The 23,829-nt window shown below is 43.8% G+C and overlaps 1 protein-coding gene across 6 annotated transcripts in view; it reads left to right on the top strand.

Moving 5' to 3' along the window:
- PSD3 (pleckstrin and Sec7 domain containing 3) overlaps window positions 1-16,806 on the top strand; it is a 119,550-nt gene extending 102,744 nt beyond the window's left edge. For 4 of the 6 annotated variants that reach the window (XM_085317748.1, XM_085317718.1, XM_085317709.1 and 1 more), the window contains 2 exons: window positions 1,847-1,990; window positions 7,670-10,400. In XM_085317748.1, the coding sequence (XP_085173874.1) occupies window positions 1,847-1,990; window positions 7,670-7,879 (354 nt within the window). In that variant the 3' untranslated portion in view covers window positions 7,880-10,400. Of the gene's footprint in view, window positions 1-1,846; window positions 1,991-7,669; window positions 10,401-16,284 lie in introns of those variants that run through there. The other 2 variants (XM_085317724.1, XM_085317738.1) reach the window with 2 other exon arrangements.
- The last annotated feature ends 7,023 nt before the right edge of the window (window positions 16,807-23,829 follow it).

Here is a 23,829-nt window from a genome sequence, read left to right as displayed (position 1 = left end):
AAATTCAAAGACAAGCAGAAACATGTTTGCTTTTATCTGTCAGTGTGAAATAGCTGCCAGCAAGCTTCTTCTCGTTTGGCAGACAACAAAATATAAATTGTCAAATCTCTGATTGTTTAGGATTTTGTGGGCTGAATCATGATGTGCAGTACTTCCTTCAAAGGGCCTGGTCAGGCAAAAGTCAGGATGCAATGGGAACCTAATGTCGGCTGATAAGGCAGGGTGGACATGACAAGTTACACAAAATCACTGTGCCAAATTTGCTTTCAGTATCTGATCTTGATTACTGTGAAGCATTATGCTAAGTATATAAAGGAATGAGTAGTCTAAAAAATATCTACTAGATTTGTTTTCCTTCTTTATGAGAGTGTGCCTGCACATGTAAAGCGTTTGTGCCCTGGAACGTAAAAGTGCGGAATTAATAGTTGCTCAAAGACTTGCTGTCATCAGGAGGTGGAGAACTCATTATAATAGAAAGTCACTGAGACCATGGATTTAGCACAATGYGCTAAAGGCGGATTGGACACTAATAAAAGGAGCAAGCAGATCCAGAGTAGTTTCTAACAGCAACAGGAATTTTTGTCAACCAATAGAGATCAGTTTGAGCCCTACCATGTAGAGGCAGAGGCAAATTATCCCATATATGTCCTTCTGCAGTTCTCTGTGGAAGAGAGAGAACATAAGATTAAGGTGATCATGCTCAGCTCTGATTTGCTCTAGAAATTTTGCCCTTTTTTTGTCTTTTCTGCAGATCTAATTAAGAGGGGTGGAAAGGCTCAGTCCCTGGTGTAATTRATAGTGCAATGCAGACATGTCCAAGTTATACTTGAACCTGCACACTGCATAGCCGCACCACTTGGGGACAACCACTGGCAGCAATGCCCTCTTCAGATGCTAAGCAAATACTTGGTAGCTAGCTGGGCACTACAAAAGCTGTCTGCTGTTATGACTCTGGCTAAGTTAGTGAGGTCTGCTTGACCATGTCTGTATTTTAGACTTACCTAAGCAAGGGAAATTTCAGGTCGAAGTTGAGAACCAGAAGTGGCCGGAAGGTCACTTTTGCACGACCAGAAATTCCACTTGCTTCCTCCAGCTGCAGGAGTTGGAAGCCTCTTGGAAGAGTAGCTGTTCCCTGTACGTATGGGCTGGAGGAAGTGAATGAGCTTGGGATGACAATAAAGGAGATTGCCTAGAAAGACAGAGTAGTAGTTCCTCGCTCTCTCTAACTGCACAGTGAGGTCGAAGCTGGTAGCAGCTTAGCTAATCAAGATGTTTTTGGGGGAGAGGACAGACTTTCTCTTCTGGATGCAATACATTGTTCCGAATTAATGGAAACCACAGACCAAAGAGCATTTGGTAGTGGAGTAATGGAAAGAAGGGCTTTGTCTGCATGTCATCCTGTCTTGAAAAGAGCTACTTTTTATAGTATAGACCTGAAACAGGGAGCTAAATTGTGCCCTTGAACTGACTACATACAACAGCCTTAATTAATTTGCCACAAAATGTATTAGAGCAGAAGTGTCATGTTGTCAGTATTGCTCTGCAGCAAGCTGCTTCCATTGCCCTCAGCCAGCTGAGGGATGACAGGGTTGCTATCCTTCCCAGCGGCATCTGCTAGCTGCTGAGTTTTTTCTGCAAATCTGGCTACTTTGCCTGGACCCCTTTGAGACAGCTGTGGGGGACAGAGCTCAGAACAAACTTAAGCAATTTAATTAAAAGTAATTTAAAGAAAGAGAAAAAGGAAAAGGAACTGCCTGGTACTGTTGTACAGGGATCTCTCTTTATGTTCTTTTGCTTATTGAATATTTTAGATTCTGTCACTTAAGTGCCTAATGTATTTCTGAAGGATGAACAGCTGAAATCCCATGAAGCTAAGCTGAAGCAGATCTCCACTGAGCTTGCTGAGCATCGATCCTATCCTCCTGACAAGAAACTCAAAGGAAAGGAAGTGGATGATTACAAGCTGAAGGACCACTATCTAGAGTTTGAGGTATGTATGGGAGACATCATTACATTTACGTTTTGGGCATGGTGGGGGACAGCTGGTCACATTTGGGAAACAATCCTAGAATTTTGACTTTGTACCTTACTTCACTGAGGAGGGTTTCTTTTTGGATAGATATGTGGCAGCAATTACAGAAGCTGGAATGTGGTCTCTCACCTGTAAAATGGGAGGTACAACAGACAAAGACAGAAGGTGTCATTTTTATTTCTATAGAAGAGATTACAAGTTCTTCAAGCAGAAGAACAAGGCTGTGTGTTTCCTAGCATAACATGACTCCAATCTTTACCTGGAATGACAGCATTCCAGGTGATGGAACGCTGGAACAGGTTGCCCAGAGAGGTTGTGGAGTCTCCTTCTCTGGAGATATTCAAGGCCTACCTGGATGCAACCCTGTCTAACATGATCTAGGTGACCCTGCTCAGCAGGGAGGTTGGACTAGATGATCTCCAGAGGTCCCTTCCAACCTTACTGATTCTATGATTCTGCTGTAATCATGATAATTATCTTTATAGGTATGTTTTGAAGGAACAGGTATTCTAAAATTTAATTCACATGCATGGCTCATCGGAGTTGTTTGTACTGTGTACCGGTGACCTGGACATCAGGAGGAACAGGAAAGGGGTAGACTGAAGTACCACAGGAGAGGGCAATGTAATTTAGCAAGCTGCATTAAGAACTTGCTCTGGGGCTTTGACAGCAGCTTTTATCAATCCATGTCTGCCACATTGTAGGGCTATGAGGAAGGGGGTGGACAACCCAGCAGATGCTGGTGTTTTTCAAGGCTGCATCTTTGAACATTTTCCTGTAGAACTGCCATACAAAGTTGTCTTGGATCTGAAAGGGTCCTACTGCAGATGAGTACTACTCAGCAAGGAAAATCCATACTCTGAAGGAGAGGAAGAATATATGTATTTTCTCTGTAATGGTTTCTGAGAGGTTCTGTAGATAATGAGATTTGCAGGCTGTTTTTGTAGAGAGAAAGGTCACTTACTCCATTGTTGGTAAACACATCCCTCTTCTAGGAAGGAGAGACTCCCTCACTGGATTTAGCAGACCAAGTGGCACCGGAGTAGGGGAGCATTGGGGGCAGGATTTTCTTTGACTTCAGGTTCTAATTCAGGCTCTATCAGTGACATTCTCTTCTTTTGCCTTCTTGGGCAGCAAATGCGTATCTTAGTGGGCAGAAATGCTGAAAGCTGTCTCCTGTATTCCCCATCTCCTAAAATCAGCTCTCACTAAGGGTGTGGCTTGGTGAGTAATGAGCAGGGAGAAATTCCGTCAAGACAGAAGTCAAGATGATCAGCTGGAATGAATTTCTTGCTGTGTGTTACACCAGACTGTGCTGGAGGACCTCTACTTGCCCCTGGGCTGACTGGCTTTGTCCTTCTGCTTTTGCTTAGGAAGAGTATAATCCTTGTGATTGGATTGGGCTTTACTATAGCTCTGAGCTGATGTCGTTGCAGAAGGTGAACTTGGGATTTGTTCCTATAGTTTTGCATGGGGAACACAAGTGGCTGATTTGTTGTTCCGTATCTTGCATATCTGAGACAAACTGATGAACAGTCAGGTTGAGGGGGTCATGAACAGGGTTGGCAAGCAAACGGTGTGAAATTGAATGGAGTAGATCTTCTAATCAAGTAATGGTGAATCAAAAACAGGATAATTGGCTGGGTCCAGAGGGTTGCGATCAGTGGTGCAAAGTCCAGGTAGAGGCCAGTAACTAGAGATGTACCCAAGAGGTCAGTGCTAGAGCCAATACTGTTCAACTTCTTCATTATCGGTCTGGATGATGGGACAGAGTGCACCCGCAGCAAGTTTGCCAGTGCGGGGAGTGGCTGATACACCAGAGGGCTGTGCTGCCATTCAGAGGGTCTTCAACAGGCCAGCGAGATGGGCAGGGGAAAACCTCATGAAGCTCAGTAATGAGAAGTGCAGAGTCCTGCACCTGCGGAACAATAACCCCATGAACCAGTGCAGGCTGGGGACTGACCTGCTGGAGAAGTTTTGCAGAGGAGGATCTGGGGGGGCGGGTGGACAACAAGATGACTATGAGCCAGCAAAGCACTCTTGTGGCCAAGAAGGCAAACAGCCTCCTGCGCTGCATTAGGTAGTGCGTGGCCAGCAAGTCAAGAGAGGTGATCTTCCCTTCTGCTCAGCACTGGTGAGGCCCATCTGGAGTGCCTGGGCTTGCCAGGACAAGAGAGACACGCACGTACTGGACCATGTCCCGCCAAGGGCCACCAAGACAACAAAGGACTGGAGCATCAGTCATACAAGGAGAGGCTGAGAGAGGTGGCGCTGTTCAGCCTGGAGAAGAGAAGACTGAAGGAGGATCTTACCAATGCATTTAAATATCTGAAAGGAGGATGCAAAGAAGATGAAGCCAAACTTCTCAGTGGTGCCCAGTGGCAGGACAAGAGGCAATGGGCACAAATAGGCACAGAGGGAGGTCTGTCTGAACACAGAAAACCCATTTTCTCACTGTGAGGCTGACAGAGCGCTGGGACATGATGCTGAGAAAGGCTGCAGAGCCTCCCTCCGTGGAGATACTCAGAAGCCCTCTGGACACAATCCTGGACAACGTGTTCTAGGTKACCCTGTTTGGAGTGGAAGGGGTTAGATCAGAGGATTGCAAAAGGTCCTTCCAACTACTGCTGTTCTGTGACCCTGTGTCTTTTTGCCATCGTCCTTTGCTCAGCAGGGAGGATTGTGTGGGTTTCTAGAACTAATCAAGCTCTAATCAGTTTTAGAAGAGGAGGCTGTGTCTCTGTAAAATTGATATCAGTGTTGAACACAGTGCTTTGGTGTGCAGAGCAAGCCTCATGTTTTCCCTCTGTAGAGTTTTTTGGAGGTGGCTTGTGGTGCTTGGGAAAGCAAACAGTTTGGTTTGGGCCAGCTGACATTAAGTTTATTTTCTATTGCTTCTGGATGCATGTTAAATTAAGGATGAAATGTAGGCTGGAGTGGCTGTTGATTTAGGAAGAAGACTGGTGACAAAAGTTGTTAATGTGCTTTTTTGTTTTTTTTGTTTTGTTTTCTGTCGATTTATCATGGTGAGCTTTGGAGCAGTATGCCTCAGGTATCTTAGTACAAAGAAGAGCTGCAGCACAGGAAACAACCTTCTTCCCTAGGGATACTCTTGAATAGTCGTTGAAACCTTCAGTCCAAAAATATGATCAACACTGCCAGGAATACTGTCTGGGCAGGCAAATGATGGACCAACTTCTGTCAGGTGTGAGAGAAGGTGATTCAAGCTGTCATTGTGCAAAGCTATGTTGCCTTCATGCTTGGCACACATTTCGCAGGACATGTACAACTGTTGGTAGGCAGTGAAAAATCTGAGAGCTATTTGAAGATCCTGTTCCAGCAGTTTTTGGGCTTCTACCCTGTCCCTTCAGAATGAAAGGCAGCCAGGAACTGGTACAGAGGTGTAGGAGCTGGTGACAAACTTAGCTGCATGAGGTCAAAGCAAAAAAGCAATAAGCAGGTGAGGTAGCATTTTGCACTTGATTCTTTCAGACTGGGGCAGCAGACCAGAGTTTGCATTGGCATGCAGAAGACCATGCTGATACATCCACAGAAGCACAGTAAAGAGGTCTGATAGTCTCAAAGGAAACAGCATGGTTCTGTTAGGAAGGAAGAAGCCAGATCATTTTTTGTCTATGCCCTTGTAATTTCTTTTCCTTAACCATCTGAGTTTCCTTCGTTCTTATTCCCAACAGAATACAAGTGAAATGGCATCTCCTTTTGAGGGGAGGTGAACCAGAGTTGCCTAGAGTTTTTCAGGGATGCAGCCTTGAGCATTTCTCCATGCTAGTTTCTTCTTTGCTTGATGTCTGAGAATATACTGCTCCAGATGATGATTGCTCTTTGTGAAAATCTCGGGTATGAGAGAGAGTTTTTGAGTGTTGTCAGGTGAGAGGTGAAACCAGAAATTTGGTGGGTGGCCACCTCATCTCCTCTTTATTGTGTGCATTCAGTCTTCAGAGATAACATTGCAAAAGCCTTTGAATGTTTCTCTTTTAACTTCTATGTCTTTTCTCTCTTGACAGAATTTTCCAGATTATCTTTTTTTCCCTTTGAAAAGAAAAAAAATCTACCAGCTTGAATAGCTAGCTCCAAATGTTCAGATCACTAAAAGAACAAGTTTGCAGTTGAACTTGAAAGATAAGCTTCTTGTTACATTGTTTAATTGAGACAGAAATCCTGGACCCACAAACTCAAAGGCAAAATGCTCATTGACTGAAGTGTAGGGCAAAAACCGGTCCCAGGTTTCTATTCTGATTGCCAAGTTTTGTGACCCTGATGGTGTTTACTAGTCTAATGAAAAGCAGAAATCCATATGGCAGTGATGTTCCCCTTTCCTTTGATGAATATTATGCTGATCCCAGGCTTAGCGCACTGGCTTGGCATCTTTTTTGCAGAGGTGTCCTGTTCATTGTGTGATGAATCATTCATCAGCCCACTGCATCATCCGACTTCTGCTTGCTGTTTCTCTCTTTCTTTTTTTTTATTGAGTGACACATCCTACCTGCTTAATACATTTGTCTCTTGCACTGTGGAGCTGGAGCTGCAGATATGGAATTGATAAGAATGCTTTCCTGTATTTAATTTTTAGGTAGATTCTCTTTTGATCCTCCTTTATGAGATTTTATTTATTCAAAGGACTCTTTGGAAACCCAGTCACATTCTCTCCTTTCTTTCCTTTTCATTTCACTCTTCAAAGCAGCTCCCAAGCTTTTCTATTTTCTACCCTCAAATAAGGTACTCATATACATAGTATTATTACCTGATCTTTATTATTTTGTTATAAATTGGAAGAATTTTCATTAAACACTTTCTTTACTCAGTCAGGAACCTAATAATTTGGTGGCTGTTTTATCACTTGGGAAAACAGATTAACAATCGGTAGAAATGTTTAATACCCAAGCCCACTGAGATCACCTCAGTACAATGCCTGCACGGTGTCATCAGTGGGTTTGTTAGGGACAGGCTATTAAACAAATGCTGTAAGGTAGATTGCTGTTTTCAACACCTTCCACACCTGCTACCGTTTCAGAGGTCCTGCAGGGATTTTCTGTTAATCTACCTTCATTTTGTTCGTTGCTGAAATATTTTGTGCAAAAGGATATTACTGTGACACATAGAGCACAGGTTTTCCTGGTGGAAAGGGAAAACGTCAGTACAAGAGTCCATGGTAAAGTGAACTTCTCCCAGATAAACATGCCTATTTTGGACACTTAATTCCCCTCAGGCCCTGTGTGAGTGTGAGCTGTGAGTCAGCATGGCGAAGGTCAGCAAAATCTCCGTAGTGACTCAGAAATCACCGGGACCCCTGACAAGCTGAGAGCTGCTGCTTAGCAGAGCATCAGGATTTGTATGCTGCAGAAATAAATGTCTCTAATTGTGCAGCATCTTTGTACTCAGCCTGACTAAAATCCTTTTTCTGCGGTGTAGTATACATTAGCCACTATTGTTCTTGTCCACATTAGCCATCATTGTTCCTATCTGTATGAAATGCCTGCCATTCAAGGCTAGCAGAAACCATTATGTTACCCAGACAGTCTCTCAAGTGCTCCTGTAGATTTTTTTCCCAGACTGATTCAAGCATTTTTTTCTTGTCCTTTTCTTTTCTTTTCTTTTTTCTTTTTTTTCTCTGCACAGAAAACTCGCTATGAGATTTATGTTGGCCTCCTGAGAGAAGGGGTGAAGGAGCTGCTGAGCGGAGAGAATGATGGACCAGGACTGAAGAAATCCCACTCGAGTCCCTCATTAAATCAGGAGTCTCCAGTTGGTGCCAAGGTGAAACGCAATGTCTCGGAGAGGAAGGACTACAGACCAGAAACACCTAGCATTAAGCAGAAGGTCACTTAGAGTAGAAATGACAACTAGGGGAACATCCATGCAGCAGAATACCAGTGGTCAAACATTTTTCCTTTGATAAGCTGTCATTCACAAAAATAAGTGCATCTGCCTGAATGGGGTGTTAGTGACATTTTCTATTGTATATTTTGTTGTTTCTGTACAGATTGTGGGAGATGTCTTTGCTCCTGATTTGCTTTGCTTTGTTAATTTATCATTTAGCAACTGAAGCACATCTTTGGGGATGTTTTTGTTTTGTTCTGTTTTTAAAGGAGCTTGGGGGAGGGGAGGACCTCTGTGACTTACTTTCTGTCTCTTCCCCTTTTATCTCCTCCCATTGGCACGTGGCTTTCATCTCTCAAGTCACTTGTCACTTTATTTACGTGTTTGGTGGGAAAAGTAACTGAACAAATGCTGCAGTGTTGTGAATTCACACTGTTGCTGTGAGAAATGTGTGTAAATAGGCAGCTGTGGAAGGCTAGTTAGTCTAGGATGCTGGGAATAGTGTTTTCTTGACAATGCAGAGCACATGATACTGATACTCAGCAATGAGTGTTTCAGTAAATAGGCACTGTTGCTTATGCTTATAGCATTGACCCTGGACCCGCAAATGCGAAGGAATGAAACCTGAAAATCTCTGGGAATGTTGGGATGGCAGCATTAGAATCATTCGTTTTTCTTTCTTCACAAAAAGTCTTCTCTCGAGGTTGTAGACTAGGAGATATTCAAACCCGTGCTATCTCTGTGGCCAAGGATTACCTAGCCAAAATGAGCCTGGACTTTAAACTTACTTGCAAAGAAGCTACTGTAGATGCTAGCCATTATAAGCATTGTGTTTTAAAGACAAAGGGTGTCTGTGTAGTTTTTAACTATACACTCTCACTTAGCTGCTATATAGAGAGCCTTACAATATATCATTCATCCATGTTCTCCCTTCCAGGAGTTTCCTTGTTGGTATGCACAGGTATTTGAAATTTCTCTGCTAGTGACAGAGTATTTTGCCTTTTCTCTTCAGGAAGGGATTCTCCTCAGCTATCCATTTTCCCACTTTAGCTCATGTTTGAGTGGAACAGGCTCGTGCAAACTGGAGGATGGGATAGACTTGTGCTCCTCAGAGGGCAGTGCCATCCTGCCTGCTCTGTGTCTGGAGGTCAGCACAGAACAGCCTCAGATTTGGCAGATCCTATCCTCTAATCATGTGAAACAGCCTGTGTTGCAGCTCCAGCATGTTCCACCTTGGGCTATTAGGGGCAAGCTCAGGATGGAGAGAGAGGAACATGGCTAGAGATTTCCTTACCTCAGAACCCCCTGTTTGCTCCACAGTTCTTTGGGTAGTCCACAGTCTGGGCACTTGCGTCAGGGGATTAGAAAGATGATGCAGAAATCCCTTTTTTACTTTCAGCCCCTTCAGCTTTGAATGCAATATGCCATTGTGGAGAGAATACACTCACCCAGTACTTAACATACTTAACACCCTGGGTTTTAATCTCAGGTTTGATACTGGCCTGCTGAGTGAGCTCAGACAGGTCTCTCCCTTTATGCCTCACATCCCATATGCAGAATAGTATAACCACGCTGGCCTTTTCCACAGAGCATCCTGAAAGGGAATGTTAAGTATCAGAAGAAAATTATTGCTATTATATTTTGTTGTGTCTGGCTCAGGTCAGCCTTCCTGGTGGATATAATTCTCAGTGTGTAAAGAAAAACCAAGATCAAGACTGTTTAGAAATGTACTGGTACTTCCAGCTACAATAGTTGTAGGCCCACAGAGATAGCTCCATCAGAAAGATTGCCACTGGAGTGGATTTATGGTCTGCCAGATCTTCCGAATGGTCCAAGTCAGTTAGTCTAGCTTACTGAGCTGCTAGTTTAGTGGGCAGCAAAGGGAACAATCAAAGAGAGGAGGACTTTTGCAGGAGCTGAATGACGTACCACCCCACTGAGGACCACTGTGCAACAGCTTTCCCCGTGCTGTGCTGGCCATCGACTGTAATGAAGATGGTGTACTACCAGGCTCCAGGAGGTATCAGAGCTAATCAGTCCTCAAAGCTGCATCCTATCAGCAGAACCGGAGGGAACTGGCTTTTCAGCTTGGTGATAGGACAGCAAGCAACATGGCAAACAAACATACCGCACCTGCTGCCACATCTGGCCTCTCTTTGCCAGTAGTCTGGAGGTCAGCACTTACCCAAGCAACATCACTGAGGACTGCCAAGACCCAAATGGAAACTGTCAGCTCTTCCCAAGTTTCGGGGTATTGGCAATTTGCATGCCTAGACTGGAGCAAGTGTCCAGGCATTTTTCTGAAGAAGAGATACCTCCTGGAACTGAAGCCAAAGTTGCAGAGTGCTGAGAGAAGAATTTCAGTGTAGACAGGTGCATGGTAGCACTCACTGGAAGGAATTGTTTGGATTACTCACTAAAAGTGTGGTAGATCAACAGCTCCTGGAGGGGAAACAAAGCCAGGAGATCCCTGCAGCTGTTCATCATACTGTGGCAGCTGAAAACAAACAGAAGAGAGGTTACACTGAGAGAAATAAAATCTCACTGGGAATGCTGAATGCACTTACTCAAGAAGTAAACATTTGCTGTCTTTGATACTGTGCTTCTTAGAAAGCATGAAGTGGAAACAAAAACAAAAGTAGTATAGATTTGTAAATAGACCCTGTTGTGACACCCCCCCCAATCAGGGTTTTTTAGATGGGCCTTTTGAAGGCAGCCTGGAACAATGCCTATTGTAATGGAAGTGCAGTGCTTTTACGGGCAGATAAGTGACATTTAACTTTTTTYCCAGTTTTTAAAATATTTCAGCTGCTGTAGACTGCAGTTGAATTGCTGAGCTCAAAAAGGAAACGACTCCTGTAAAATGTGTTTTGCAGCTTTGGCACAGAAACTGGTTAATTTGTCTTCAAAGTCATTGCAGAGGGGATGATCTGAAGCAATACGAAAAGTTAAATAGTGAACTATGAAAGTGACTTTTTAATTTATTTTTTCATTTTTCATTATTTATTCTCTATATCCATGTATACTTTTAAATGGATTGTGGTCTATTTTTTATGTCTCATCTGGGCTTAGCAAGTACAGATTTTCACTGCTGTTTTTAGCTATTAAATATTTGCTGRGTTTAGAGCACTTAGATGAGACTGTTGAGGTGTGCAGATTAGTTAACTGAGAATTTATCCAATTCTACTCAAGCTGTAATTAATGCCATTTTGCTCAGTTGCTTTATGAACTCCAAGCACCCCAGGTGAAAATGCGTATGTCAGCAGGTAGAGAGAAAAGGATGAAAGGAGATCCTGGTGCGAATAGCAAAACCTCCTGGAGTCCCATAAGAACAAGGTCATCTACTAAGCAGTATTATCATTTGTTTTCTTTCTGATGGTGCTGCAAAAAGTAGGGAGATCCGCAGGAGGTATTGATGGTGGATTTTGCGATTAGCACCACGGAGAACTAGTCCAGATAACTTTGATGATATTTGCGAGATATATGATTTTCTTTCTAGGCTGTGACTGTCAGGCCACCACAGAGCATACCTATGTCCAGCCCCCGCTCCAGCCTTTGCTTCAGTACTGTGGGAAGGTTTGGTCCTCTTTTGTGGTCTTTCCCAAGACTTGGAATCCACATTGTTGCCCATGCCTCTAGAAAGTTGTACTAAGGAAGGGAGCAGGATAGGGCCCAGAGGTACCAGTCTTGCCTTGAAGATTGCTTATTGCTTAATCTCCACAGGCTGAGCAGCCCTTATGTCCTGCTGAGGGAGGAGAGGCCTCCGTTGGGCCTCTATAAATAAACAAAAGTCATCTGACAGCAGAGAGAAGAGGGAAAAGCACAAAATTGCCTTCTTGTGTCTCCGCTCAGCAACTGACGTGAGTGAGAAATTCTCCCAAAGCCAAAACGGCGCTCTCCTTTGTGAGTCAGCAGGACTCTGGGATTTGGTTCAGATGATTTTTTTGTTCATCAGGGGCTGCGCAAGAGAATTTCTGGGTTGGCTGTGTGTTGGTGTGCATCTGGCAGATAAATCACGCATGGACCAGTGAACATGACTACAGCTTTTTAATCCAGTGTTTATGTTGTGTCTTTAATTGATGTAAAAAGATAAGTCAGCCAGCTGGGTGATTAATGTAGCGGAGCTGTGGGGAAATGCTATTTAGCCACGATGCCAATTCAGATGGTATTTCATCTATAGCTAGCCATTTTTGAAAGGTTATCAGAAGCTTTCAGGAGGCCATAACTGCTCTTTTCTGAAGTACCCTCTCTTGATTCCCGCCTATTCCCAGGGTGCTGCCTGTCCAAGTTCAGGGAATCTTCTTGAGAGCTGCACCATGTCCTGCTTTGAGCAGCAGTTTGGACTAGGTGACATCTAGATGTCCCTTACAACCTGCATAGTTTTGTGGTTTTCCAGAGAACCCATACCCTCCTGTAACAAAGCTTCTGACTGAAAGCAGTCAAGCTTTCCACCTCACTCTGGTGATATGGCTTCCTGCTTCGTAACAGATCTCTCTCCCTTTGGGAGATGGTTTGGAGAAAGTCTAATGTGGCAAGGTTATTGCGGAGTTTCTGGAGGGATTGCATTGGAATGTTCTTCTTGAAAATAGGGAAGGTTTTTCCTCTGTAGTTGGCACCTGGCAATACCATGTCTGTATTCTCCATCCCCAAGATCAATTTTGGCCTTATAGCAGTTAGTCTTACAGCTCCTCCTCCTTTTCCGTCAAGCTGCTCCTGTCTGTCATCTTAGCACCTCAGCTGTTTATGTGTAACAGGTCTCTTTCCTTCCATGCGTGCAGAAATGCTGACAATCTGACTGTCCTGTTCTTGCCTTGAGAAAACCTACTCTGTGGTGGTTCTGTGTGGAATGGATAATCCTTCAAATAGCTTTTTAATTCTGCTTATTTGTAGCCTGTGTTTCCAGCTGCATTTAAAGCTGGGCAGTGCCAGACAGAGTCACAGACCATTGTGATCCTTTTGTGGTATGCTGCGGGGACACAAGGTGTCCCCCTACGCTTAGACCAGACACTTGTGTTCCACTAGTACCAGCTCTGGTCTTCTTTCTTAAAAAATAGCAGAGGCAAACCCTGCTGTGGGGAAACTTTGACAGGTTGTTTTGCAAGGAGCCAGATACCTTGCAAGTCAGGTTTCGCAGTCTTCTGAGGAGCTCTTAAAGTGGGTGCCATTTTCGGTYGGTACCCCCAAGCTCAGAGACAAGTAGCCAGGCAGTCAGAAACACTGGCTGCTTTTGCAGAGGCAAAGGCAGGGTGAACAGCTCATCTCAAACAATCTTCCAGCCTGCTATTTGTTTAAAAATTACCCAGCATCGCTCTCCCTGCGCCCCTGGGCGTCATGTCTCCCTCAAGGGCAGTTTTGAAGTCTTGAGCATGACCAAAACTCCTCAGCACCTGATCTTGGTGCCTACTGTCTAGGCTGCCTTGAGGGGCAAGCCAAAGAGGCTGCCTCAGAAATTTCTTTGAAAGAGCTGGTCTCCAGCCTATACTTTATAGGGGATATTTTTTAATGCATATTTGTGCACTATGCCTGGCCTCTCCTTTCTCTCAGAGGTCTCCCACTATGTCCTGACATCCTCTGTGAATATCTGCTCTCCTGTTGGCAACATCTAGTTGAACAGTGAAAGGAGGCAGGTGCAGCCCAGAGGGAAGGTACCTTGCTCATTCATTTTGTCAGCTGCTTTGAGGCTTTGTGTTAAGGGAAGTGTTCTCATAAATAATTAACAAATGTAAGCAACAGGTTCTCCAAAGGCCACACCAGTGACCTTTGTTGTCTCCCATGGTCAAAAGGAGCAAATTTTTGCCAGCCTGAAGTGGTTCTCTCCTCCCCTTTGAGCAGTAAAGTACTCCATAAAAATTAGAAATTTTTAAATAGTGAGGGACCTCACATGGCATCTGTTGTTAAATCTGTGCTAAGAATCATCTGGGGTACAGGCCAGAGGTTTATTTGGACCAAGTGTAAAGTGTACKACTTAGCAATGAAGGGACTTGAAGTGCTACAGATTAAAAGGGCAGGATTTTTCTCTGACACAGATCGTACCATTGTAATTACTGGTCACTCTAYGGCCCTAGCCCTGCATTTAACTGGTATTACTGATACCAGTAAAAGAAGATGCTTTTTGTATGAGGAGGCAAGGTTTTCAGCTTTGCCTTGGGCCAAATAAATACCCTGGTCTAACTGCATAGCAAGTAGCCAAGCTACTGTAGAGATTTATTGACATGAAATCTTCTCCTGACTCCCCCAGCCTCCTACTGGGAAGTGATATCCAATCTGTGTCTCTTCAAACATTGGGAGCACCTTGTAGAAAGAACTAGCTGGCTTCAGAGGATAAATTCTGTCATTAATTGAAGCCTTCAGTCACTTAAGTATCATGAAAGCCTCATGCTCAGTGCTGTCAAATTCTTAAAACCTGTAGGATGAGAACTGGCATTTTTTTTTGTTTGTACATAGTCATGACAACTATGTCCTCTCACTTGAAGATGGGATTATAACTTGGCTAAAAGAACAGAATGTTTTGGCAATTGGAGAACTTTGAAATTACTGCTCTTCTCATGAGATACAACCTGAAGCTTATATTACTTGGTAATTGTGTTCAAGTGACGCCTATAGATGTGTGTACATGTTTCATAGGTACAGTATGGCTTCTATTGTTCCTTTCTGAGGCTTGTTTTCAAGCCAAGCACTTCAGCAACTGTAAACATTGGTAAGATGCTTGTTGTTGTAATTCTCAAATTAAGTTAAACAGTCATCAGAGCTTTGGCAGATTTTGCATATGCCTCGAGCTCCCTTGCTGTCTGTGTTGTTGAACAGGGGTTGCCTGTTATTTCACATGTTAAAACAAAGGCTTATAGTTTAATATCTAAGCAAGGGTTACTGGGTGGGGATGCTGCTTGTACAGCTTTGGGCTAGCTCTCTCTTCATTGATGTCAGCTGTTGCTTGCACTGTGACCATCCATGCAGATTTCTTCTGAAAATCACACTGTAGGAATCTGATACATACTTTTATTTCTGAAAATATTTGCTTCGCTCTGTGAATATTCGGCAAGGGGACATCATGTCTGAAACTGTCCAAGCAGCACAGATGCCTGTGATATCTCCTGTAGATATAACCAGGCAGTGGTAGCAAGGATGTTTTCTCTGAAATTTTACAGATTTCCAGAAGAATCTGTTCAGCTCATCAGCAGGGAAAAGAAAAACAGGAGAACTGAAATGTCTCCCTTGGGCATCTCACATGCCTCCCAGAGGTTTCTCCTGGGAGGTTTAAACAACCGTAACAAGTTGCTGGTCTGAATAATGATATAATGAAACCCAGTAGGTTTTCCTATTAAGCTTCGGTCAGTGCAACACTAGATCTGCATTAACCCAGGAAAGAGACAGCAAAGCCTCTGGGTAAGATTCTTACCTGCAGTCATAAACTCTTTAAGTGTACTTGAGCAACCTCAGTGAAGTCATGCCTGTGTGCTTCACTGGACCATGGCCAGAGTGATTACGTCTTTAGGACTGGGACTTGAGTAGGCTGTAGCTCAGGTTGAAATGAAAGGGGGCATCCCCTTCACTTTGCTTTGGGCCAGTCATAACCCTGAAGTTATGTTTTTGGGTAAGCTCCTATGCTTACCTGCTTCATACAGTGATGTGGTGGGAAGAGGAGGATTGGTCCTGTTGTATATTGAGTCCTGGTTAGGAACTGTCATTTACCCTCTACCTGAGCTGTTACAGCATTGTTTTWCCTCAGGCTAAAAAAGAATATTGAATATTTGGCTCATGTGGTGTAGTCCATGTAGAAATAATAACTCTTGGTAGCAGGACTGCAAAGAACAGCATGCACATGTGTATGCACATGTCCTGTGCATCATCTTTTTGCAGACTGAACCTTACTGTAGTATTCTGCAGCATTCGCTGATGAATGTGACCAGGGCCACACRTGGGGCCCAGCAGCAGTCCTTGCGAGACCTTTCCTCTGACTGCCCTCTTACCTCTTTTGCTAAGTGTAGGAACTTTCTGTCTAATAACCTTGAACTTAGCTTACTCTTATGACTGAATTGCTGGAGTGTTTTTCATGCAGTGCACTAGAGATGCAGTCCCAGTCTCGCTGCTTTGCAGTAGCTTTTCAGTTTGCTACAAAGCAGCGTGGAGATAATCACCAAATCTTTTCCAGCAGCATAAAACTTGTTGCTCTGACTGTTGTGGTGGTTGTTGTCTCAGGTATGTACCTGTCCTGCCCCAGGGCACCTTATTTTGTCCCTGGGAACATGCATGGCCAGAAAAGTGCACTCCTCAGTGGTCAGAGCCAGAGCTGTGCAGGCTTAAAGTAGCCCTTGTTCATAGGAGATGTTTCCATGTGCTGTTGATGTCCGTAGGAACATAATACTTGCTTACACAGAGATGCTTTCCTGAAGCAGAGCTGTCACTCTTTTCTACAGGTACCACAGGATGCCCTTGGATCCCCTTATTCTACTTCATGTAACTGGTACTAGAATGATCTTTTCCTGACAAATGAAGGCACTTAATAGGTCCTTTTTTCCCTTGGGAAAAGGACTCATGGGGATATTGTTATATCATTTAAAATAATATTTTGGAACTTAAGTTTACATTGCTTTATTTTTCACTTGAGGTGACTGTATATAAATATTTCCTTCTATTTTATCATTGCTGATAAAGTAAGCCTATGGTATACAAACAAATAACTTGCCTCTGATGTATTGAAACTGTGAGATATAAAGTAGACTTCTCTCTTGTGTCCATGTTCCTGACTATTATTCTGTTTCTCTGTGTTTTTATAAGTTGGAATAAATGTTGCTTACAGGCAATAGAGCCTGCAAGCTTCCTAATTTTTATGTAATTGAAATTAAGTGACCCCAGTGAAGAATCTCACATATGTATATGATATATGTATATGTACACACTTTAGAAAGAAATAAACCAAATGTATTTCATCTCCTGTAGCTGAATGGATTTTATTTGTTACTTACTGTTGCTTAATATGAATAAGAACATAAAGATGGCTTTACTGGCTTGTACAGCAGCTCCTGACTGGGGTCTGCAGCCCTGCATAGGGAGATATGGAGCAATTAGTTGGCACAGTCCTTTCCCCAGTGCCCTCCTCTGGGAGTCAGCAGTTTAAAGGTTTSCTGAATTAGAGGGTGCATGTATTGATTACCTTACAGAAACACAGTCTGGACTTGARTACCTCAGCAAGGGTAGAGCCCTGTGCAAGGCTCTACACAAATACACAGCAAACAGACCTTACCGATCAAAGAAGAACATGAGAAAGCATGTGGACCCCAGGGGTAGAGCAGGCATACTAGTCCCGCAGGAGGGCAGCTGGAACACATCTCTCCTTTGCATGTCTGCAAGAGGTGGCTTTCTCTCTGACAAATATATATAGTGGATATATTCTGCTGAGTTGTCATCACTTAGCTGTGAAAAAATGGATATGCTGTGCATGGGTTGGAAGAGGGAGGCTGAAGTGATCAGCTGGTCAAAAGCTATGTGGGAATTCCCCTACCCAAAATTGTTTTGAGACAGCTTGTTTGAGAGCACTGCCTAGGTTGGAGATGGCAGTTGGTGATGGTTGGAGATCCCCCCCGCCCCGATGGATGGGATACAAGGACCTCTGACAGATAGAAAAGTGGGAAAGTACGGAGGAAAAAGGAAGTTCAGAAAGACAGAGGTAGGCAGTAAGAAGCCATGGCACTCCCAAGTAAGAGAAAACAGACTGTACAATGCAAAGCAAACAGCCATGTACTCCCTGTTCTTGGGCTGGACATGCCTCAACGTGGGAGGATAAGAAGCTGAGTGGAAAGAGGCAAATGATGAGAAGCTACCAAGGACATGCAGAAGGGGAGTGGAAAAGCTACAAATCAGCTGTAGGTGTCCAAAAGGTTACCGGGTGGGGTATGGGGAGGCTTTACAACAGGACTGGGAATTTGTAATTGGAGGCAGTGGTAGGGAAGACATGCTTTTTTCTTACTAAGACCTCTCTGAATGTCTGACTGTCTTGAGATTTTTTTTTTTTTTTTTGAGGCATGTTGCCTTTAAGTGAGTGGCAAGACCTCCAGCTCTTGAGATAGTCACACTTCTTTATCAGCTTCTGCCATGGAGCATCAGGGTGTTTTAGCACCATTCCCAAATTGCCATCCAAGACATGMCAGATTTTTTGGAAGCATTGGGCTTGCTGATTCCAGTACAGCTCCTGGATTAGTATTCGTTTTATAAAAGGACCAAACAAAGTGGTAGGGAATGGAGGGTTGTACCTATACAGAAGATGTTTTAAGTGCCTTCTCTAAATCCAGATGAATGTTTTAACTGTGTCTAAATGTCACTGCCAGCACTGCTCACCACACCTTTTCCTATTTTATCTTCCTAGCTGACAAAGTTAACACTGATTTTCTGCTGATCAGTTTCTGCTGGGAATCTTTAGTCACATCACGTTGATCAAGATGCGTTAAACCAGAACAAAATGACAAAACAGCCACAAAGTGAAAGACAGATGCATTTATATTCTCTTCGTTGTCCATTTTCAGTTCAAGTTTCCAAGTAAGGAATGTAATTATCAAGAGAGCTTGAAAGGGCTATATTGTGTATGCAGGTGAAATCCCCACAGTCCACAGAAGCTGCACATCTTTTTGGCTCTTTATAAAGCTCATCTAGCTTGAGCAAATAACTTAAGCCAAAAGTAAAGCAGATTAGACTAAAATTGTCATGGATATCTCCAAGTCAGAAAGCTAGTTAGAAGCTGTTAGCAGAAAGTTCCTAACCAACAGAGCAGTGTCTTTTTGCAGCGGCCTCCCAAATAGCACGGGAAGAACAAAAGTATCCTGTGGCTTTTAAAACGGAGCATGGTGCACTATACAGAAGAATTATTATGAAGATGACACAGGTTGTCACATGTCAGGTCATCACATTTTCCAGCTCTGTCTTTCTATATTTGTTGCTAAATAGATGTTTCTCAAAAGAAATAAGGCCACCCATTGTGTTAGCTGGTTTCAGGGAGAAATGACAGTCCTAAAAATACTACACAGCACCTAGCCACCACTACAGGGTGATTGTCACAGTTGTTTCATTGCGGGATGTCTCTTTCAGTCACCATGCATCAGCTAGTTTTGGGGTGGATCAAGTATGTAGATGATTTGGGGTCTCTGTTTTGCTGGTCTGCTCTTGACAGCAAGGTCAAGACAGAAAGACAGGGCACTTGACCGGAATAAGGTGGAGGAATCAAGGATAAAGTAAACTGATTCAGTTTAGAGAAGGTATAGGGTAAACAATGTGTTGCTGCTATGAACTGGAGTATTAAAGAGAAGTTTTGGCCCCCCTGTAACCAGGCAAGTGCATTGGCAATACTGCATAAACTGAGATTGCCTCTGTAGCAGCTTTGCAAGTGGTAGTCTCAGGTAAAGATGCAGCAAAACTGAGAGCAATGAGGAAAAATAGCTAGCGACAGGTAGTTTCTCTGGAAGGAGTTTGGGCAGAGAAAAGGAGATACAAGGGTAGAAAAAGGTCAATCCAGAAATAGAAACAATAAAGAATACGGCATAAAACTCAGCAAAGAACAAAGGAGTGGAGAGTCTTCTGACAGAAATAAGGATGCATTTGGACAGTAGCACTGACCTGTGAACCAAAGCTGGAGGGACTCCGCACTGGACAACCCACTGGACTGTCCATCAGGTCTGCGTCTGAAAGATGTGGTGTGGGAGGGTGGTCTAAAGAGGCACCCTGCTTCTGAGAGGTGAGGGGAGGGAAGAGCAGTGGAAATGTGAGGGAATATGGCTGCGTGTGATTCATAAGAGAGCTGATTAGTGGCTTTATAATTGTGTTTAATAGCATGGAAAATGATATAATTGGAGATGAGTAATAGTGGTGGGTTTGTTAGATAAGCATTTTATTGATTATTTAATTGATTGACTAATTTCTTAGTAATCTATTGCTTAATCAATAAACAGTATAGTTTCCTAAATCAGCTACATCTTCAGTCTGAATGAGGAGAGTCAGATAATGACAGTTACACGGGGGGAAATGCTCCAGAATGGTTCCTACCTACTGTTAACTTACTGCAGCCACAGCAAGTTTATGACTTGGAAAACTGACAAGGATATATATATACATATATATATTTTAAGTTTGAACTGTGTTGGAGCCTTGCCAGTGACCACAAGCCATAAACTAAACATGATGAGTTTCGAGAATGCAAAAATAACAGCATAAAGGCCAGTTTGGGAAAGAAAGGTCTATAAGCTAAAGTCTCAGGGACAAACTTTTATATTGGAGAGGCGTCATGTGTTCTTTGAGAGCAAACACTGCCTATGCATGCAAGTAAAGCGCTGGTGGGACTTTGTCCGTGCAGTCCTGAAATGCAGATGAAATGCATCATACAGACCGCTGGAAAAAAGCAGAATATAGCACTAGGGATTGAAAACTGTGGAAAAGAAAGTGGCAAAGAGGACATATTCAAGGCCAGAGCAACAAGTAACTGAAAGCTTGAGACAAGGACAAAACCGAACAGGACTGTTAAGAGAAAGCTTATGAGGCAACTGAACAGAATGCAGATTTACTTAAGACTCCAAAAAAGCAGTCAGTTAATGAGGAAATAAGGAGGGATCGCCCTCTGTGAAGGTTGTCYAGCACCTCCGGTTGTCTGAGCGCTCTTCAGGTGAACAGTTTGCAGAGGAGCTTTGAGCACTGCTACAGGCAGTCAGGGGTCAGGAGTGGGTGCTCTGGACTGGCCTTCAGAGAAAGTTGCTCAGAGCTAGCCAGGGTGAATATTCCTTTCTGTACTTTGTAGCTTGGGGGACTGAAGCGTCCCTGAGTCTGTGTGCTGCCTCTTGGGCAGGGAGCAGCTTTGCTGGAAAGCATGAAAACAAAATGAAAAACTAGTGGAAGACACTAGTGGAAGACCCTCTTCCCTCTCTGGCACTATACAGAGACTGTGCGAAATAGAAATACCTTTTTTCCCCTCCGGGAGGAAATGTCTGTGTTCAGCCAGAAATGATCTTTTCGTTCTACCTTGTCTTGCGACCCTGAGCTCAGAAGTGCATTGCTGAGGTGCTCAGACATCTCTTTGGGTCAGTGCATATTTTTAGACACCTTGAGCAAGCTCCCCTTCTGTGCTTAGGTGTTCGGTGAGAAAAGGCACATTTTCTCTTTTCAGAGCAATTCCAACCCAGGCTGGTTATCCAAGACATATATATCTGTTTGGAAACATGGTATGAACATAGCCTCCTGTATAGACACATATCCTGTCCTGCCATTTGCAAAGAAGTGGTTTTAATTAAGGTGACATTGCTGCTAGGGTAAGCATGGGGAACATTTCGAACACTTTATGGAGCAGAGCAGCATGCATGGCACCTCTCTCTTGGTGCATGCTGCTCTCCGTCGTCTCCAGCACCCAGTATATACGGAGACTGGGATGGTGGAGCCAGGGCCATTACCACAATACCAGACCCATTACTGCACCTCTGGCTTCTTTCAAGGAGAGGGTTGCTGTGGAAGGAGTTTGCGGTGGGCTGTGCCTGAAGTGGGGATGTTCTTGATGTCTARGCAAAGAGATCCTGCTGGGACAGTTTTGTGGGGGCCTTGCAGCTAGCCAATGAGAGCAAGCAGGGTGTAAAACTGCATTCCTGTTACCACAGCCATACCCACGCTGTGTTTCTCAGGCAACTGAGGTGTGGGTGGCAGTTAGAGGTTGTAATTGTTTCTGGGGGAAAAAAATAGCAAAAAATAAAAAGTAGTTCTCTTTCTGTTTAGCTGTTTCTCTGACTCCATTTCAGACAAATTGTCAGAATACGCATCCTTACTGTCTGGGAGTGAGGCATGCTGATTAAACTGTGTGTGGGCAACAGGTAGGCAGATGATGGGGACTGGGTACACTGACACTCCAGAGAGTCTTGTTTTTCTTCTTGATTTCTTTTTCTCCTCCAAAGTTTTTCCAGGCTAGTTTTCTGACCATCCCTCGTCGGCTCACTGATGAGGGCTTGAACCTGCAGCTCTGGGAGCTGAAAAGAGCATTAAACCAATGGCTGCAGCTGCTCATGGTCAACAGCCCTCTTGCAGTCACTTGTGGGTGAGCTGTGAAGCTACACACCCCCAAGTACACCTCCACCCTGCTGCAGAGATCCTGGATGTTGGACTATAGTGATATAATGGGAATCTTAATAGTTGGAAGGTAAAGTTTCTTCTGCAAAGGGTCCTGCTGTCTACCAAGAAACTTGTTTTTGGTCCATCTGCCTCAACCTCTCTCCATCAGTAGAGGCTCAATCCAAACTGACACCAGGAGGAGCTGCCTGGGAAGCATTGGAGATGGGGAATTTGAGACTTTCTATTTAACCTGATGCTTAAATCTTGCAGCAATAGCATTTCATCTTCCTTGTCTGTGAAGAGTTGCATCGTTCCCAGGGCACCTGTCAGTCAATGGCAGGGGGTACCTCCTTTTCAGTCATTTGCTTGTTCACTTATCTTTTGTTCGTTTCCTCATCATTTCACTTAGGGTTTGTCTGCATGCTGTCAGAGAGGTAAAGTGAATTGGCTGAGCATTTGGAGCCGCAGCATGAATTTGGTGGATACTCTTTACAGAAACATAATGGCTGTGCTTCACTGTAGCTCAAGGTCACTTTGCTTCTGAATGTGAGCCRATGCCTCCGCAGACAAAGCCCTTGGATGGACAACTATATCTGAAGTGAGGTAACGCCACTTTAAAATGCATAAGGTGCACTGTATTAAATACCTGTGTGTGCTTCCTGATTCAGAGACAGAGTGACCTTAATTCAGTCTCACTTCTGGAGTGAGGCAAGCTGAATCCAATGAGAGCCTTTTTTAATTCTGAACACGTTCCCCACAGCAATTTGATTCACATCTTTATTTAATTCCTCTTGAACTTGCTAAGAGATCTGGCACAAACAAGTCCCTGGAGGTATTTTGCAGCCCTCTGGGTTCTTGCTCTGCTTGTGATTCATCAGATGTCTCTTGAAGTTTAGCTCAATGTGTATTCTGACTGACAGAGCCTCTTTCCCAAGTGTTAGGAGTTGCAGATGTTCTTCAGGGGGTTGCATATGCCAGCTGTGCTGTCTAGGACTCAGCCTCTCATGATTACCGAGGCTGAGTCCAGTCTTCCAGGCAACAGCGATGTGGAAGCTCGTGTGGGAATTGCCTTAATCTATCTCCATGCTCGTGAGCCATGGAGATTTCACCCTCAGCTTCCCTGGGAACAGATTAAGGCCAGAGCTGAGTTTCTGTGCCAGCAATACTATTTAAATTGCAAACTCACCAGAGCGGAGGCCTTGACCATGCACATTAAGTAGGAATAAATATTAATCTTTATGATTTGCAAACTGTGAGGCTTTCAAAGACAGGTATGACTTCAAGGCAAAACACAAAAGGCCTGGCACAGTATTTTATGAGCCCTGGGGATGGTTTAACTTGTTTGAATGTGTTCTTGGCTTTGAGCCACAAATGTGATCAATCAAAAAAGGAGCAGTCCTTTCCTTGTGACTCACCAAGGCTGATTCCTTGAATCTGAGGGTTTTAAACATCCACCTGCCTTGACTAAAGCATTAAGGAGTTTTTGACTTGAAAAATGTCAGATGCCAAAGCTACTGCTGAAGTAACTGGCTCTAGCTCCAGTGAGGTTAAGGAAAGGTCATGTGGGTGCTAAAGGCAGAGGAGAGCTGCTGGCTTTCATCAGCTGGGGACTTAATTCTGATGGCAATGGAGTACAGGCTTGGTAGGGTGCCAAATTCTAGGAAACTTTCCTTGTAAAATTATTCTGATGCTGCTCTCAGCTCAGTGGCTTTGGAAGGGACAAACAAAATAAATTCCAAACCCAAATCTATCCTTCTGGAATTTTTTCTTTCCCTTCCCTTCCCTTCCCTTCCCTTCCCTTCCCTTCCCTTCCCTTCCCTTCCCTTCCCTTCCCTTCCCTTCCCCCTTTCCTCTCTCCTCTCCTCTCCTCTCCTCTCCTCTCCTCTCCTCTCCTC

The sequence above is a fragment of the Rhea americana genome, unplaced genomic scaffold (assembly GCF_003343005.1).
Source record: "Rhea americana isolate MKP2758 unplaced genomic scaffold, rheAme1 scaffold_115, whole genome shotgun sequence".
Lineage (NCBI taxonomy): Eukaryota > Metazoa > Chordata > Aves > Rheiformes > Rheidae > Rhea > Rhea americana.
This window is presented reverse-complemented; position numbering and strand designations above follow the sequence as displayed.